The 18,679-nt window shown below is 38.5% G+C and overlaps 1 protein-coding gene across 2 annotated transcripts in view; it reads left to right on the top strand.

Annotated features, from left to right (window-relative positions):
- The window catches only part of LUZP2 (leucine zipper protein 2), a 326,231-nt gene that overhangs the window by 260,604 nt on the left and 46,948 nt on the right, over nucleotides 1-18,679 (top strand). For both annotated transcript variants that reach the window (XM_069804063.1, XM_069804064.1), the window contains exon 10: nucleotides 17,472-17,546. In XM_069804063.1, coding sequence (XP_069660164.1) covers nucleotides 17,472-17,546 — 75 coding nt within the window. The remainder of the gene's footprint in view (nucleotides 1-17,471; nucleotides 17,547-18,679) is intronic.

The raw sequence follows: 18,679 nt of genomic DNA, 5'->3' as shown, positions 1-18,679 counted from the left end.
AAATGGGAAAGGGCTGTCTGGCAAGTCAGTGGCATACATAAAATGAAATCCACCTTCTCATCCTAGTTCAGTAAACTATGGCAGTGTAGAGGTTAAGGTATAGATGTAAAATCAGGGGTTTGTGGTGGAGGGGAGGGAGTTATTTGTGTTATAACGGAGGTGATGTGCCCGGTGTGAATAGAAGTGGGTCCCACCTGACTGGATATGGATGTCTGCACCATAGGCTACGCTTCTAATCCTTGGGGAGTTATTCAGTGCTGCCGTGGGAGTCTGGGAAATATTCCGTCTCCTAAAGGCTATGTCTACATTTGACCACGTGAATTGTGCCTTAAACTCCTTGACCTACACTGAATAGACATCGTTCTTGATCGTGAAGGAATACTAGGGCCACCAGCTCCGATGTAGGTCCCCAGTTACGTAGGGTGTGTTCTGCTCCGAATGCATTGACTTGCAAGATAGGGAAAATGTTACTCGCATTTTAGGGAAATTGTGAACTAACGTAATTTAAAATGCTTTGAGAACTTTAGATGGACGGTGTTAATGAATCGTGAAATGGATTCCAAAGTCCCACATACTGAGAACTGCATGAGCAAATACCTGAAACATCTCTTGGCCATGTGCAGCACTGTATGACACTGACTGCCTGATTTGCTAATTTGATATATCTGTATCCTTCACGGGTAGCCAGAAATGTTTTTGTCAGTCTTTTTCCTGACTACAGAAATTTGATATATGAAGAAAAGGGAACAGCAAGCTTATGCTATCCTCCTAAATAATGGTGTGAGATGTGGGAAGGGGTAGATTCAGTGTGCTGTTTTGTGCGTGTTTCAGGTGTGAAGACAGACACACTGAACAGAGTAGAAGCCATTTGGTATAGGGTGGAAAGCTTTTTAAATATCTCTCTGATTGGAGAGAGGCTGCCAGGTTTGGGCAAGAGCAGGTGGTACTTCATTTCTAATTGCTTTGATACCAGAAGCTAAACAGATTTCATGTTATCATTGCTGTTGAAGCTGTTTTGTGAAGCTCTGATTCTTTCTGATAAAAGATCAAAACGGCGGCTGGATAGTCTTCTGCCAGCACAGAGCATGAATGGTGCGTGTGATAATCTCCCGGCTGCTGGTTACCGTCAGGTTACAGGACTTCTACCCTTTCCCCCTTCCACCATGCTCCCACCCTATTAATCCTTATGTTTTCTGTGTGCCTTACTGAGGACTTCGGGGAATTGTGTTCTCTGTATAGCTCTGAACATTGCAAGCTTCTCACAGCAGTTCACCAGAAGGATGTAAACTTCAGGCTGTTAGATTTCTGAAGGGCTTGAGGGAATGCTTTGGTCCATGCCCATTAAACTACTGCTTTCTGAGGTGGAATTAATTGTGCAGATACCCGTGAAGTAAGTAGGGAGGGGTTGTTTGCTTTTTGTTTTGCATAATCAACATCAAGAAACTAGTTCTTAAATTCTGGTAACTATTATTGTCAATGACTCTGTACTGACTAATGCTCTGGGGATTAAGTGGGAGAGGAGGAGGAAGGGGGGGGAAAAAGACAGCCTCCTTCTTTATACTCCAGTGAATTGGTAAATGATATCTACTTTTAACACTGTGTGACAGTAACTTAACAAGCGGTAGCAAATAGAACATGAGTTCATTGTATTTGGCATGTATTTACTCTTATGTTTTCAGAGCGTTTTGTAATCTAGCTGATTAATTATGTAGCTTGTGTATATGTCTATTTATATTTTTCTATCTCTCTCTTTGTAATATAATGCCATACAAGAGCTAAGCAGGGAGAGTCACAGAAATTTAGTGATGTGCTCAAGGCCATGAAGTTGTTAGTATCTACTGAGATTAGAATTTGAGCTCCTGTCTCTTTGTCAGAGTTCAGTCCCTTAAACCCTGCGGCATAGTATCCTTCAAGAGCTGACAAAAGTTGAAATTTGCTTGGTATTATAATGAGAAAAATAAGGAATGATTAATAAAAATTTTCACTCAAGCTTCTTAATTTTATAGCTGCCTTTGTCAGTACATACTTACTAGTTCTGAATGAGTCCACTCTTAATTGCAATAATTTAATTATGGTCTTAAAACCCTGATTCAGTGAAGTACTCTTAAGTTTAAATGCCTTGCTAAATCGAGGTCTACATTTGTTTCAGGTGTTCATAACCACTTCTTTTTAAATTACTCTTCCTTCATTAACTGTCTTCCCATCATTTGGCTATACTGTCCTAGAAGTAGTCATATGTTTTACTAAATTAGGAAAAAAAAAAAAAAAAAAGATTTTTTTTTCCATGAAATGCAACCATATGTGTGTGTCTGATAGGAATAAGAGATGAAGAAAAATAATCTAGCAATAATTTTCACTATGGGTTTATATAACTATCTTCTATTTTTGAAATCGTTATTCTTTTAAATGTACAAGGTGAGAATGGTTCACTGTTATGGCTTGAGTATTTCGTTGTTTACATTTTTTGCGATTAATTTCTAAGGATTCTGCTTCAGAGTTTCAGAAGCATGAATTTCAACTACTGCTTCATCTGTTTTCCCTTTTATTATTTAAATTCTCAGACAAAATATATTGATAGACAGTCCTAACCCCCCCTCCCCCCGCCAAAAGTTCAAATGTGTACGCTTAGCCTACCAATGTACTTAATCTTTGTTCCACGGTAGAACTTAAATTTAAATAAGCAAGTAAATATCATCTGCGTTACAAGAAATTAGGTAATTGCTAATAAGTGTTCCGTACATGGTCTTACCACGAGTGAGATGGTTTGTAATTACGCACCTTCCTCTGAAGAGCAAACCACGTTTCCTCCGGTTGGGTACAGGGACATGGCCGGAGCTGTCTCGGTGGGTATTGACACTGACTGACCCCTTCCCTGTGGCCCTGGGGGTCCTTGGACCTCTCCACATATTTAGAGCCAGCAGGTGCCCAGGTAATAACGTCAAACTGGCGGATGTCTGGGAAGACCAGTGCGGGGCTGGGAGATGAGCGGTATTAGGAAGCAGCAATGACAGAGGTGCTCAAATAGAGAGGGAAAAGAGAAGGTGGGTGGGAGGTTAGTGGCGGTGACTGGAAGAGGGGAGGGAAGAGGGAGGAAGGAGGGAGGGAAGAGGAGAACCTTGCTCCCGACGCTTGACGGCCTCTGCTGCTCCTCACAGTGGTCTACCTTGTTTCTGTGGTGGTACTCTTGAACTCACACGTTTCTGTGAAGTGCAGTATCAGAAATTAAGAGCAAGTTTGTCATTTACCCTTGGTTCTCTTCTATGCTCCTGAATAGTGTTTCAGGTACTGAGCGCTGGATACCTCTAAATGACTAAGCAGTGCCGTATCAACGTCTCCAATTCAGGCTTGCCTTATAACTGCTTACGCAGACTTCTATAAGGAAGAGAAGGCCGGTTAAAAATAATGTTTTGTTTTGTTTTTCTTTCAAGGACTTGTTTCAAGAAAGTATTTCTGTCTGGGAAACACCTGAAATGACTTTATATATAAGGGACAAAGGATATGTTTTAAAGACTTACCTAACTAAACTGACATTTAAAGTCAAAACCATTTTCCAAATTCTTTGAAACACGTAGTGCTACACCAGTCAATTTGTTATCTGGATGTGTGAAAACCATTTTAAACCATGCATTTGCTATGGTAAATGGAGTCAAAGGAAAGCAAAACTATGTAAGATTGTTCACATCATACTGACTGGATGTGGTAAATATTTATACCGTTCCTTCCTCTAAAGTAAAATTGATGCCACCATATGTGTTTTCCTGCTTATTAGCAGTATTTAATTACATACCACAGTAAACCTATTTCCTGGAGTTGCAAACTATTTATTTCTGTAACGCAGACTATGAGATTCTGCATTCCCTACAGAGAAAGAGGTGAAGCGATTAAAGAAAAACAAACAAAGAAAAAAACCCAGGAAACCACCAAAGACCTGACTTAGCAGAGAACTTGTGTTAAACATTAAAATTGTTGTCTGGGCTTGAAATAATCGATTACATAATTTTGGATTTGTGATAACCTTTTACAGAAGTGCTTTGTGTGTTTGCACATGTATCAAGATGCAAAAGTTTCAGGTTTTCCAATACAATTCTAACTACTTGCATAGAGCTGGCGGTCAGGCTTGACTCAAACCCAGCCATTTCATAAATGTACATTCACTTCACCCACGATTTGCACCTGCTTGTATTAAAATTGTTATCAACTGCAGAATTCACCTGACCTTGTGTGTTTGAAAAAGGAGTCCATTTAACACATTTTAAAGGATTCTTCATTATGTTGAAAGTACCATAAAACTCCTTCTTTCCTTGCAGAAAGCTTTCCCAAAAAGCAACGTTGTTTTTCTTAAACTTTATTTATACATTGATTTATTTGGCACAAAAAGAATGCTCTTATCTTTGTTGTTGCTTTTACATTGCCCTGTAATGCTAACTGTAACTTCTGTAGCTCAGTGTTGAAGGGAGATGATAAGAGAAAACTGAGGACAGTTTCCTATGGGCCTGTCATATCAACTTCCCTGAGAGAATACTATAACTCATCTCGCTTTCAGACAGAATCTCTAGCCTGTATACTGTGTTTATTCATCCAATGTGTTTCCTCAGCATCTGGATCTTCTGCGGTCTCCCTTGGGAAATTTAGCAATGCTGCTTAGGAAAAGCAAAACAAAACAAAACATTATAAAATATCAATTATAAACATAAATGTAATGCAAAATATTAGAGTTTTTTTTTTTTTCCCCAAGATCTTAAACTAGTGATTCTGTTAGGGAGAAGAAGTTTGTAAGCTACAGGCTGACTTCAGTACATTGCATAACGACTGAATAGAGTCTGGAAGAGGAGACTTACAGTTATTACGCATTTAATGCATAGCATTTTTAAGCATATAGTTTTGAGAGAATAACTACCAAAGACTTCAGATAAGAAAATAGTGTCTAAAAGTTTCCCTTGACTTCGTCAGAAATGACAAATGAATGAGTAGAAAGTAGCAAACTGAACCACCTTTTAGCTATTTTTTTATTTATGTTGTGTTGTTTTCTATTTGACAAATTTATTCTTATTGGTCTGCTGTGATTTGAATATTACTCTTTGATGATTTTATTAGTAAAAAAGAGGTTATTTTTCTTTGACTTGAGTTTATTTTTCTCTAAAAGCCTTTGCTTTTCTTACAAAGGATGAAGAAGAAATGAAAAGCGCCCACGATACAAGCAGACTCTGATAGACGATGAAATGAAAAGTCTGTAAATATTCTTATGGACTTTTCCTTTTAAATACATAAATAAGAAAAGTCACTTTGTATTTACTGAGATCAAAAATTCTTATACATATGTGGCAATCCCATCAGCACTGGTTCAGTTCTGGCAAAAGCTTAGGAGGCTATGGAAAAGCCTCCTAAGAATATGGATGTTCCATATTCTCTGACTCCAAAGAAGGTTCAATTATATATATGTGTGTTATTCTTTCACAATGCTTAGCTATTTTTTTTATTTTATTTTATTTTTTTTTAAGAAACTTGCAGCAGTTCAAACTATGTATTTCTGCTGCTTTGGTCTATTCTAGTCTATTAGCCTTAGTAGCAGGAAATGTTTTTGCATGTCTTAAATCTTCCTTACTGAAATTGAAGCCAATTAGTTATCATGCTATCTCCCATAGACTTGGAGAATAGATTGATTTTTTTTTTAAACCCTTCCTTTAAAGCAATATTTTGCATATTTTGAGATTATTATCCTGTGTCTCTCTCAGTGTTCTTTGTGAGACTAACATAGGTAGAATTTTTTTTTCCAGTCTTGCTTCTCAGTACATGTTTGCACACGATTAATGTTTCGTGTTAGTCATATCTGAACTTGTCTTTGGTCTCTGTCCATTTGCAGTGCCCTAAAATGGACACTGAAGGCCAGCTGGCCATTTCACTCATGCTGAGCAAAGCAAAAGGATTTCTGTAGTCTGTACCCACAGTGTTCTTTGCCTTTTCTACAAAAACGTGACATATTCAGTGGTGATATCATCTAGAGTCATTCATCCCTACGGTTCTATATTCTATATTTGTTTTATCGATTATTCCTGTCTGCATTTAGCATCTTATATTTGTCTTTAGTGAATGTCATCCTATTTTTTCCAGTCTGTCAGGATACATTTAGATAAATCCCATCTTCTATGACACACAGAGTTCTGGTTTGAAGTCACCAGAATATTTAATGAGTTTATGTTTAGTTCACTGTTCAGTTCATTAATGATATATATACCAAATAAAACTCTGTCCCCTGGAGAGGTAGTCTGATTATTCTTTGCAGTACTTTTCCAAAAATGAATGTTGTACTAATGGATCTATAAGTCATGACCCCTTCAATTTGTCTCTTTCTCAAGAGGGGTATCATGCATATTCTTTTCCAGTCTTCAGGTTCTTCAGCCACTGCTGAATCTGTAAGGAACTTAGAGCCTAATACCGCTTCCTAAAGCAATAAAAATGATGATGCACAACCGTGACTAACAGAAAACAATCAAGTGAAAACTCCTACCAATCTGTAATTGGACAGAGTTGTAGTAGAGAGGAAAATGATCTTTTACCTAAAACAATTTGTCTAAAGATCTAGGACTACACCTGAAAAAAGGGGTACTGTGTACCATAGCATTTAAATTTGGCTGAAAAGGGGTGGACATGGTGGTGGAAATAAATTGTGTATCGACCCACCAAAATCCATCACTGTTTAATATCTTTGTAAGTGATCTGGATGACAGGATCAAGTGTACCCTGATGAAGTTTGCTGATGATACCAAACTGAGTGGGGAAGTAGACGCTTTGGAAGGGAGAGCCACCCTGCAAGAGGACCTGGATAGGCTGGAAGAGTGGGCTAACGAGAACCTCATGAAGTTCAACGAAGACAAAGGTAAGGTCTTGCGCCTGAGAAACCATAATCCAGGAGTGCAGCACAGGCTGGGATCTACCTGCTGGGGAGCAGCTCTGTGGAAATGGATGTGGGCGTCCTGGTGGACAACAAGCTCCATGTGAGCGAACAGTGTGCTGCTGCGGCAAAGAAAGCCAACAGGATCCTGCATTGCATCAACAAGGGCATCACCAGCAGAGAGAAAGAAGTCATTATCCCACTCTGCTCAGCACTTGTCAGGTTACACCTGGAATACTGTGTTCCGTTTTGGTCCCCGCCATACCAAAAAGCTGTGGAAGGGCTGGAGAGGGTCCAGAGAAGGGCCACAGAGCTGATCAAAGGACTGGGAAGCCTGCCATATGAGGAAAGGCTGAGAGCACTGCGTTTGTTCAGCCTTCAGAAAAGAAGGCTTAGGGGACACCTGATCCCATGTTCCAGTATTTTAAAGCATGGCTACAGAGAAGATGGAGACTGCCTCATTACAAGGAGTCACATGGAAAAGACGAGGGGTAATGGGTGCAAGTTACTCCTGGGGACATTCCAACTGGACACAAGACGACAATTTTTCTCAATGAGAATAATCAGCCGTTGGAATAATCTCCCCAGGGAAGTGGTGGATTCTCCAGCACTGGACCCTTTCAAGATTGAACTGGACAGGGTGCTGGGCCATCTTGTCTAGACCTTGCTTTTGCCAAGAAAGGTTGGACCAGATGATCCCTGAGGTCCCTACCAACTTGGTATTCTATGAAAGATGTCATTGAATTTGCCCCAGACCTTGAGAGATGACCTCGGTAGTATTATTTTCAGTAATTATTTCAAACTATGATTTGTTCTCCTGTAGTGAACGTCTATGAGGGTAGGAGACAGCATCGTGGCTGCAAGTATTGCAAAATTCTTTTCTTCATCTTTAGCTCGGGAATTATCATCTTTGTGCTAATATTACTAAACATTTGTGAGTAATAGACGCAGTGATGTGATGGTTATACATGCAGTTCAGGTTGTCTACAAGACCAGAACTTGTGGAGCGGTTTGTATTTCGTGCTCTGATTCCATTTTTATACATTAGTTTGTGCAAAGCCAGATAGAAAGATTGATGACATTTCTCTTTCAAAGCATTTTCAATACAAGGTAATTACAAAATTAGTAAAGTTATATGTTTAATAGCTTAATCAGCAATTAATGCTCTTTCACAGAAGTTGCTGTATCTGGTGTTGTATGACAGCCAGGAGCATGTTGTTAGGGAGAGCTGGATTTTCATGTTGCAGTGTGATAATGTACAGCTATTCTTTGATGACTTGCTTGAAAATAGTGTGTTTTCTTCAAGGAGTATCCTTGTTTGTTGAAAGCCATCAGGATGGCAGGAAGAAAACTGAGTGTATTCCTGAAAGCAATTGCATTGGTGGCTTAGACAATGGAAATATAATGTAGATTCTATTCATGTTTGAAGTTGTTACATGAAGATTGTTCTATTTATATGTGAGTTTCTAGAATGTGATAATTTTACAGAATTCAATTTTTACTGTTTTGAGAATAATAGGATTTTATATGAATTTTGTGCCAGGTCGGGGTTTTTTGCTGATGAATCTGGCAGGCTGCATCCTGAGGTGGATGACTGATGGGCTCGGCTGTGCAGGCTTTTATGGGTTAATATGTCATGAGTGAGAACTGATGTTTAATATAAGAGATTGTGGGCTCTTCCTTGAGGTATTTCTACTCCGTAATATAATGAGTGTTGGATTTAGTCTTCATGGTTTAGGATCTATAAAGCTCTTGCTACGTGTAGTTCAGTCTTAGAAACTGCTAGATTTTTTTTCATTCCAAGTGAGAAGGCTTATGATGTTTTTATTTTTTTTATAATGCTTTTGTTGATTATTGACTTTGGGATTTCTTTTTTTTCCTTGATCAAGTCAGTATGTTTGTACACTTTTAGATATGTAGCTGGAATTTACCCACTGGATGTATGATTTTGGTTTTCAGGTTATCAATTATTTGTGAGTAGATCTGGCTACTTATTAGATGTAGAAAAATGTTTTAAGACAGGATATTATTGAGCTGTTTTTCTCAGTAGAAGCTGAAGCCCCTGGGAGAGACAGGAAATTGAAATTTGCTTAGTTGATTTTTGTAAAATATATTAGGGCTGTTGCATAAATATCTGTAGTTTATGTTTGGGTGGTAAAAGATGGCATGATTACTTTTCAGATAGCTATCTTGTTGTGGTAACATAGTTAGGGTAGGGATCGTTTCCTTATCTTCTGTTACATGGACTTTTAGCACTGTATAGTGAGTACTTCTTGTTTTCATGAAGCACGAGATTTATTTATTTATTTATTTATTTTGTAGTAGGTAATTTTTTTTTTTCCTGAATAGCGGTATAGTGTATTTTCATGACCTTAACAAAAATGTATTTTGAAAGGCTTATCTAGGTTACGTGTGTTTTGCTTAGGAAGCAGATGTCACTGTTTACTTCGGCCCCTTTTTGCTGGTGCGTATTTTCATTTCAAATGCCGTACTTTAGCATTTTGTATGTTGTTGCTTTGATGTTATAATCGTTAGCAATGTGTTAATGTTAGCATATTATGTTAGCAAGACAGGAGGGGCCTGAAGATCTAGACAGAACTGGCTGCTGAAAAATACAGGCTATTTGGAGACATGGGAATTTTTTTAATATAAAGAGATAAGTGACATGCAAGAAGGTGGGGGGATGTCATCATATATATTTCCCAGTAAGGACATTGGATTATGTATTAACATAATTCATTGATACCCTTATTGAAACAAACCTTCTACTCTTCTATTTTTTTAGTGGTTTCATGCAGTTTTGGAAATAGCAGATTTGCAAAATGTGAATATTGTTTCAGTACTTAGTAATTCAGGTCTATCAGTTTATTGTCAGTACGTTTTTATAACACAGTTTTGAGCACGAAAAACAATTATAACTTTTTTTCATGAACTGAAAAAATGAATTTTAAAGTTTCTATATGGCCCTGAGGATGTGGCCTTAAGGATATGGATTTGCATTAGACGGTAATGCAGTTTTAAATAGCTGGTTTGAGTTACCGTGTGAGACAAGGCTAGTCAATAGCCAGCATGAGACAAGGTTACTTAAATCTAGCAGCAGCAGCTCCATGTTTAACTGGTAGCGTACAGCTATTCAATCAACTTACAGTCCTGGTCCAGTTCCCATTAAAATGAGGAGAGGTTTACTATTGATAGTCAATGGAAATTGACTGGGGCTTCGACTGACATTTTCCAAGTGGTTTAATTATAATAATGATTTTGAGCGTGCCCAGTAGGGTTGAAAAATTTAAAAACCTTTGTCACGTAAAGTATTGAAAAATTCCAAACTGCCCAAAGATCAGAGAAAAAAACAGGACTGAGGGAAGGGCATGTAAGAAGCTGAAAGATGAGTCAGAGCTTCATCTTGTGTAAATGTGCAGCAGGAAAAAGAGGGAATGTTTTCTATGAAAACTGTGGACCTGGATCCACGTGTGTTATATGTCAAAAGGGGGCAAGAAGTTGTACGAGTAATGCCGATGCCAGGAGTATACTTTGAGGGCAACTGTTTTGGCACAATCATTTTTCTTCAACGTTTAAGCCTCTGCAGTGGTAGGTGCTGTAGAAATTGCCAGGAAAAATGTCTTTTTCTGAAATATTAGAACTGAAGACATTTTATGCTGAGGATATCGGGGACAAGACGTGCTGTCAGCCTCCATGCACGGAGGGAGGGAACGGTCAGGCGCAAACATGACAAACTGTGAGAACGAAGAGCGGGTGCCAGCCACGGTGCCCATGCTCGTTGGATTTCCCTGGAAGCGGAGAAGCCAGAGGAGCAGCCAAGGTGGTGTCTTGGACACCGGGTCCTTAGTGGCACCTGGCACACGTCGAAATCCAGAACCAGCCCTGGGGCTCCTTGATGAACCATGCTGTGGGGTGATTGCTTGGGAGATCACCTGGCTCCAGGCAATCGGCATCTGGAGCCATTGACATGTACGTCCCAAATGAGGTGTGCTTCCTAGCAGAGGCAATTCTGAATGCCTCGGCATTTGTTCCAAATCGGAGGGAAATAAAAATGATAGGGGAAGATAGTTCTGCATCACTTAGTCTCCTCCTTCCTTGAACCTGTTTTCTGGGGTATTACTGAAAGCAAATTCAGAACCACCTATGGGATGATCTGCAGCGTGAAGTTCTCAGAACAAACACAGTAAATTTAATCTGCATTTGGGGAGGGTTTTGAAATTTCTGAATTACTCATTGTTGGCCGATTTGGAGGCACTTTGCAGTAATGAATATGCTGGTGTAAATGAATACTGTATTTGTTGGGTGTTTTAGGTTTTACTTTATTCATCAGCTGAACATGAGGTAAAGTTTTTAAAATGGAGTTTTAAGATGTTATCTCTTGACAAACACTTTTAAGTGATATTACCAGCAATACTATTCTGTTTTCTTTGTTTTGTATCTTCCTGACTGAATTATACTTTTGACTGGAATGGTCAAATCTTAGAAAGAAACCCCCAAACCAAAAAGCTGAACCTTTGGGCAAGATGTTAACTAATTCTCTCAAGAAAAAAGGAAGTAAATGTTTCCAGCACACTACTGACAGCAGTGTAGACCATTCTGGTGTGCCTAACGTGAATTTTAAAATGCCTACCCCCTCAGCGTTTGTTCTCGTACTGCTAAAATGAGCAATACAATGGTTTAAAGAAGACTGACTTGGAAAAGAAAGAGCAGGAGGTTGTTGTAATCATGTGGATCGGTTATCCATCGGAAACAACAACCGGTGCTAAAACCTAAGGTGCTCCAGCCTGATCTGAAGGGAGGAAAATCCCCTACGGGAGGTAAAGGGGCAGACCAGGCTCTTCTCTTCGTGCGCATCCTCTGACTGTGTTTCTGCAGAGAAACAGTTGTTTTCCTTTAGTTAGAGGCCGAGTACTTTACTAAAACCCTAGCGAGCTGCTCTTTTGCTTTCACTGTAACAAGTTTTACGTGAAGGAAAAGCATGAGTGTTGGGGAAGGAAAAGTGAAATTTCAGCTAATAAAAAACCACAAAGTTCTTATTTCCTTTTTTTAATGTACATCCGTAACAGTCAGAAATGAGAGATAAAAGTATTGTGGCAGTGACGAGCATTAAGAAAATGTACAAGCTGTGAGACTTTGCAGAAATGATGTTTTTAACTGACTTTTCTTGTTGTAAGTGCTTGAAATATAATTCAGATATTGCTGAACGTCTGGGTTTTGCTGCAAGTCTGATTAAATGGAATAGCTGCCAAAAAGTGTAACACATTGAACACCTTGTGCTACAGTAGACAGTACAATTTAGAAGCACAAGTCCCTGTTTTTCTAAGATACAAGTAATGCTTACAGAATAAGCACAGTCGAATTGTGTTTACCAGATAATTTATTCAAGTTTCCGGTTAAGTGGTTTCCAATTTAAAAAGTTGTCCTAGTTAGAAAATATAATCAATTATAAAATAAAAAGTTGTACATAAAGTATTTTTATCTTTTTTGTTAAACATTTATTTAAGGCTGTGCGGGAAAAAGTGGAGTTCAGAATACCCAACCTATTTAACGTGTGATTAAACATCACTTAGTCAATCATGTTTTCTAATTAAGCAGAATGTGTGTTAATTCTGTCCTCGGTAAACAGCAATCCTTGGTATGAAATACAATACATCCTTAAACGTTTTGTAATAACCAAATAAAATCCCAATTTATCATGTCTTGAAGCAAAGAAAACCCGGTCATGACTATGTTTATCTCTGCACGTGTGAGTAATCCTTCTAATGTGAAGCTATAACCTAGCCTGTTCTGGAAAAAAAACACAAAACAAAACAAAACAAAAAAACCCAAACCTTTGAAATTTTGTGTAAGGAAAAGAAAGGGAATGGAGTATTTTAAGCAGCTACAAGTTTAAAAAACCAAACAAAAAAAAACAACACCCCCCACACACTCTCCCAAAACATAAAAAAAAAACCCACCAGCAAAAGCCATCATTATATACTTTATATTCCACACTGACATGCTGTATAAAGTTTCTGGGAAAGAAATGCTAGAAAGCCTTTTAAAAAATATTTTTTGGCTGTGCTAAGAAGTGTGCAGTATTTGTAATAGCTGTACAGCTGGGCAGCTGCCTCACCTGCCTGATCGGAACCGTAACTCTTAATTATTCTGGGGGTGGAATTCCTACCCTGCTATTAACACGGAATAGATCAGGGATTAAACAAAACCGAAATGTTAAGGTGGGCACCATGCACTCTGTCCTCCCTCCAACCCACGCAGCATGCCCAGTATTTAATTGTACCCAGTATTTAATTGTAGTAAGGGGTCCTGTTTCTGGCACTGCTCAGAAGGAAATAGGATTGTTTGGGGTTTTTTTTTTTCAGTGAGTCATTGGGTTATTTGGTTTGTTAAATTGTACACAGAAATAGGATCACAGCCTGGTTTTGCTGACCTGTACCTTCAGGAAAAGTCTAGTAACTCACCTCAAAAGGTGAGAAGCTTTAGGTTTTGTCTGACTCCTGAGAAGAAATGGGAGGACTGGGAGGAGGAGATGTCTGTGCGTTTGGGAAGAAAGTTCAGCTCTACATTTTCAGGGTAAAATATGAACAAGAACAGTTAAAGTAGCTGTATTTGGAGCTTATTTGTAAAGTACCACATTGTTATCAACAATATGTAATCCACCAGTAATTTATTCATTGTATTTACCTGGGTATGTTTGTCCCAAGAAAGATCATCAAAAGGATTATTTTCTTAAAACAAACAAAAGCTATAACTTCTCCAAAGGTACACAAAAGACCACTAGTGAATGTTTTTTTCTTTTGCTGTGACTAAGGAAGTGAGAAGTGTAAAGCTTCTAGCCACTGTTTTTCAGATTACAAAGCTCCTGTCTCTCCCCCCTGTTTTGTTGTTTTTCTGTGCCTTTGAGGAATACAAACATCTCAATTACTTGCATTATATTGATATGATATTTATAAATTCTTGAACATTCAAAGTCTTCATCCCAAAGACATGTAAGCATTGCCTTCACATTTTTGATGTATATGCAGAAATTCTCTCTGGTCTCAATTACTCGTTGCAAAACATTCTATGTCATTCTGGATTTCTCTTTGTCTTCCTGAAATCAGACTAGTCTTTGCTTTTTGCTTTTTGTATTTATGCCTGGAAGAATTTAAATATGGACATTTTGTCTAATGTAATTCACAATGGGTAAAGGTAAGCACATTCATTTAAGAGAGTTAGAAAAGTGTACTTCCCTGACAGTAATTGCGCGGTGCACTCTTTCAGAGGATGAAAAAATTATCTCACTGTTTCCTCTGTAAGACCTGTTTCTGCAAGAATGCCTAAGAGGAACTTAATATTTTTAAGTTTTTTTCAGACTGTGCTTTTTAAAGGCACTTTACTCCTTATCAGAATTGGTCTTGTGTAGTCCTACTGGTATTTTGCCTTTTTTCTTTATTCGGTATCCAAGCCACATTAATTGAATTAGGCTCCCTAAAGAACTTATAAATTAAACCAGCAGTGAGACTACTGCAATATGAATTCAGCCTTGAGAGACAAAAAATTTCAGAAAAAAACTTGATTATTCTGCCATTTTGTGTCTAAGATATAAATAAATATCGCTACTCACGAGCAAACTCTTCATCAAAACTACATTTTTAATGCCAGGATTTTATTCTCACTTGATGTCAGTTGGACTGATATCACTGACCTATTGGCTCAGTTATTGGTGAAATAAAATAAATATACATGAAAGTTACAGAAAAAGTTCGTCCATCAAAATAAGACAGTATTACCAAAAATAAGAATAAGGCTCGATTAATGATACACTCAGAAAGGCTTTATTAATACATACGAGCCTGTCCTTTGGAAGAATACCTTTTCACCGTAAACAGAAAACGTTTTCCTTGATGTGAGCAGTGTTATTAAAATATATTAAATCTTTATAATGGCAGGCATCAGTTAAAGAAATTAAACACTTTTCTTCCAACTTGGTTTTTGATATGGCTGTGGTTTCATCGAGTACAACCTATTATGTAGCACCAGGCATCCCCCTGCAAGGAAAGAAGAAGCAGTCACCTCTAACCACCATTTCTTGCTTTCTATCAACTACCCAGCTTTTCAGGTGCCTACATAATGCATGTGTTGAAGGAAACCAGACACCCTGAAATTCATAACTTTAGCTCTGGTATTCCACTGCTTAAAATTGTAACACAGATGGTGCTGAATGGAGAAGTTGCCTAGTTGTCTGGCCCGCACCGTCTGGCAATCCATCATCTTGCATGTGATTCTAATCCTTTAGCAATGCACGCCATCCGAGATGCCATCCTGGCCTCTCATTTATCATGTAAATGTTATTTGGTATAATTTCCTTTTTAATGGCAATTCAAATTATTTAACTATATATACTGTTTTTCAAATCTTGCTTCTCATTAATTGAAAATATATGACTTTGTGTAACTACTGTAAAAATAGTTTAATAAGTAGCAATTATTAAAATGATAACGATGTGAGAAATTGCCTGGTGTAGTTCTAGTATCTAAAGAGAACTGTCTCTGCGTCCGAGCCAAGCTTAATGTTCAGTCTTTCAAACACTGACTGGCACCATGTTTACTGTGAGTGGTATTATGTACCATGGTTAGTAACAAATGCAAATGTCACTGAACTCTAGAAAAATTCTGATATGTTAGTAAGTTTTTTCTCCAAAAAGCCAGTGATAAGTCTAGTTAAATTTTGCAAATTCTAGTGAAATGGAAGGATTCTTCCTGTATTAGATGCTCTGCTGCCAGACTGAGGAACCAAACCAGTGGTCTGATCTGTGTGCGTGATAGCGACTGGTATCGGGTGTAAGAAACGTGATGCAGTGGAAATTAGGGACTGCATTCGCAAGAGACTTCCCTGCACCTGAGGAAGCAGTTGACTTCTGCTTTGAAGCAAGATTCCTTCAAGATTGGTTTTGACTCATGAAACTGTTGACTGCTCTGATGAATCCACAGATAAAAATGCCTAATCCTGTTTTAAAATGCGACTAAGTAGTTCTTTACGTGGGCAGGGAACTAAAAATCCCAGGATTTTGTTGTTTTACCAGCCAGTATAACCTATGCCTAACGCTAATAAACATCACTTGAGGTATCTGCTGAGGTCTACAGGCTTGCCTAAGCTAATACGCATCAGCTCCGATATGTGCTGGAAGTACGGTCATTGCCCCGACCCAGAGACCAAGTGAACCTTGTTTTGTAGGGTTTATGCTAAACAGCATTTATGTTGTGTGGCTATACATTAGGCTATGCTACAGTCAGCAGAGTGCACGTGATCTTGAAAAGTCTGGCAAGAAAATAGTATCTGGCTGGGGATGAACTTCCGAAACCTGGTGAGCATGGGGTGGTGCTGAGGGAAAGGGTGCTTGCAAATACTTGGTCAAAATTAAAATGTGTTGCTTTTTAGCTGAGAAATGAGAACTTTATCCAATTGTTCTTGATGTACAAAATGTGCATTACCTAATCAGTATTTCAGAGAGAAAAGAAAGCTGATTAGTCCGGTGTCTTTCTCTATGGTTCCCTTCATAAACGGTGAAACCAACTAGTGACCTGGTTTTGCAAATTCCACAGTAAAAAAAACCCTGTACCTTATCCCTTTTGGTTGCATTGTAACGTGCTATTAATGACAGGGCTGAGAAGTGGAGGAATCTGGGAGCTCCAGCACCTCCAATGGAAGGTTCTTGCAGAGGATGTATTTCCCTGAAGAGAGCAGTCTGTTTGTGCGTGTCTGGCTCCTAGGGAAGGGGAGAGAAAATCATTGCCTGCCTTTACTGAGTATTTAAAAGCATCTTCTGAACCCCTGCACTCAATACACTGCATATACATTGTAAAAAGCCAGATCTCCTCCTGAAGCACTATGCAGGAAAAGAATGCGATGTCATATAAAAAGCCAACAGCCCTTTCTCACAGGGTGCGGGCTGCTTGCCTGACCCTGATTTCAAACACAAATCTCCCCAAATGCTTTCTCACTATGTGGTTGCATAGCTAGCTGTTTTGTCAGTTTTCCTTTCACATTTCCAGGGAAGGAGATGGAGAAACAAATCTGGACTTAACCCCTTGTATACCGGCAGATAGTAGCATTTCGTAAGGTGTCTACACGCATGAGTGTTTGGGTGTTTTCTAATTTCTCTGTTTATGCCAAGTCACATTAATGTTAGCATCCTAACGTTTAAAACTACAAAATAGTGTTCCAAATTACAAGCAGAAGTCAAATAAATGAACAAAATAGTAAAAACTGTTTAAATATTTTGAATTTTTCAGAAGGATATTATGGCATAATTCTAAATATAGTCTAGAGTTACTTTTGCTACTGACGTTGAAATTAGAGTAAACTTGCATTCACATAAATGGAGCACATCTGAGCCCGGTTCCCACATAAAAATACACTTTTTCTCAGGAAAAAAACCCCATCCCTTGAGGCCTGGTCTTTTTGCAAGCAATTCTGACCCAATTCGTATATGTTACTTGTAAAATATATATCCTGTCCTCTCTCATAGGCACTGCATGAAAAATTATGGGGAAAAAATGCATTGCAGATTGCATCACTTTTTTCTTCTTTATTTCCACAGGCACAACAGCTAACAGATCTGGAGCAAAAACTAGCAGTTGCAAAAGATGAATTGGAAAAGGCAGCCCTTGACAAAGTAAGAAGTGTAACGTAATGTGAGCATGTTTATCTCTATCAGCTGTGAATGTTTCAGTGTAATTTGACAAAAACAAATTAAAGTCTTGCAATGATTTAGATGCATACTTAATTGCATGTACCTGGGAGTAATGCTACTGAAATCAGTGGAACTAATTATGATGCATGAAGTTAAGTACAGCTGCAAAGTTATTTAAAAGGAGGCCAATCAAATTAGAAAGAAACATCTCAAAAACCCACAGAAAGCCAAATACTACAATGCTTTATGTGCAAAAGTACACTAACGAGAATGTGCCTGTAACCAATAAGATTTTTATCTGAGGTTTAGTCATAGTTCCAAGGAGGATGCAGTATAGAAAGGGGTCAGTCTCTTGTTAGAGTGGGACTGACGTGACGGAGCTAACTCTTCTGTGGGCAGAGGAGCCCACTCATGTCCGGGAGGCTGCGGGGAATCCCAGGAAGGGGACAAAGCAGGACACGTTCATGCCCGTCAGCTGTGCAACAGGGGAACTTTCTTCTAGATTTAGGGTAGCTGGGAAGAAAATATCATGTAATAGGGAAACAGTTTATCAGAAAGGAAAAAACTTCGATATGCTATCAAAGACTACTTTTGGGGGTTGGTTTTCTAATATTTTCAGGTTCCATTAGACATTAAAAAAAAAAAGTATTCCCCTTGCACTAAAAGCATTTTTCTTTATCTTCAATATTTCAGTCACTGAAATCATCCTCTTGAGTGAGGATTTGCATCCAGCATTGCAAAATGTCACCTGCGTAAGCAATGCTCGCAGTAGCGTTATTCAAACCTCTGTGTACGTCTGGTGATAGATCATGTGTTTCTTGTTACTACTGAACAGAACTCCTCCACATATTAATTTAAAAATTAAGCATGTTCCTTCTTTGCTCGTACAACACTCACGGACACGGTCTCTCACTAGTGCCAGTATACTGTCTGTGGCAATGGCAGGAGAGCAATGCTTACCGTAAATATCTTCTAAGTGCAGTTATTCATTATAATGCAGACAGTTGTGAAGGAGAAAGCAAAGAACATTTGACATCAGGAACTTTTAATGAGAATGCTATTAAGGGATTCTGTTTGCAAATTAAAAGGGGATTTGCAGCACACCCAACTGTCTT

The sequence above is a fragment of the Haliaeetus albicilla genome, chromosome 16 (assembly GCF_947461875.1).
Source record: "Haliaeetus albicilla chromosome 16, bHalAlb1.1, whole genome shotgun sequence".
In the NCBI taxonomy this organism is placed as follows: Eukaryota; Metazoa; Chordata; class Aves; order Accipitriformes; family Accipitridae; genus Haliaeetus; species Haliaeetus albicilla.
The sequence above is the reverse complement of the archived record's forward strand: the minus strand, read 5'-3'. Positions and strand labels throughout refer to the sequence as shown.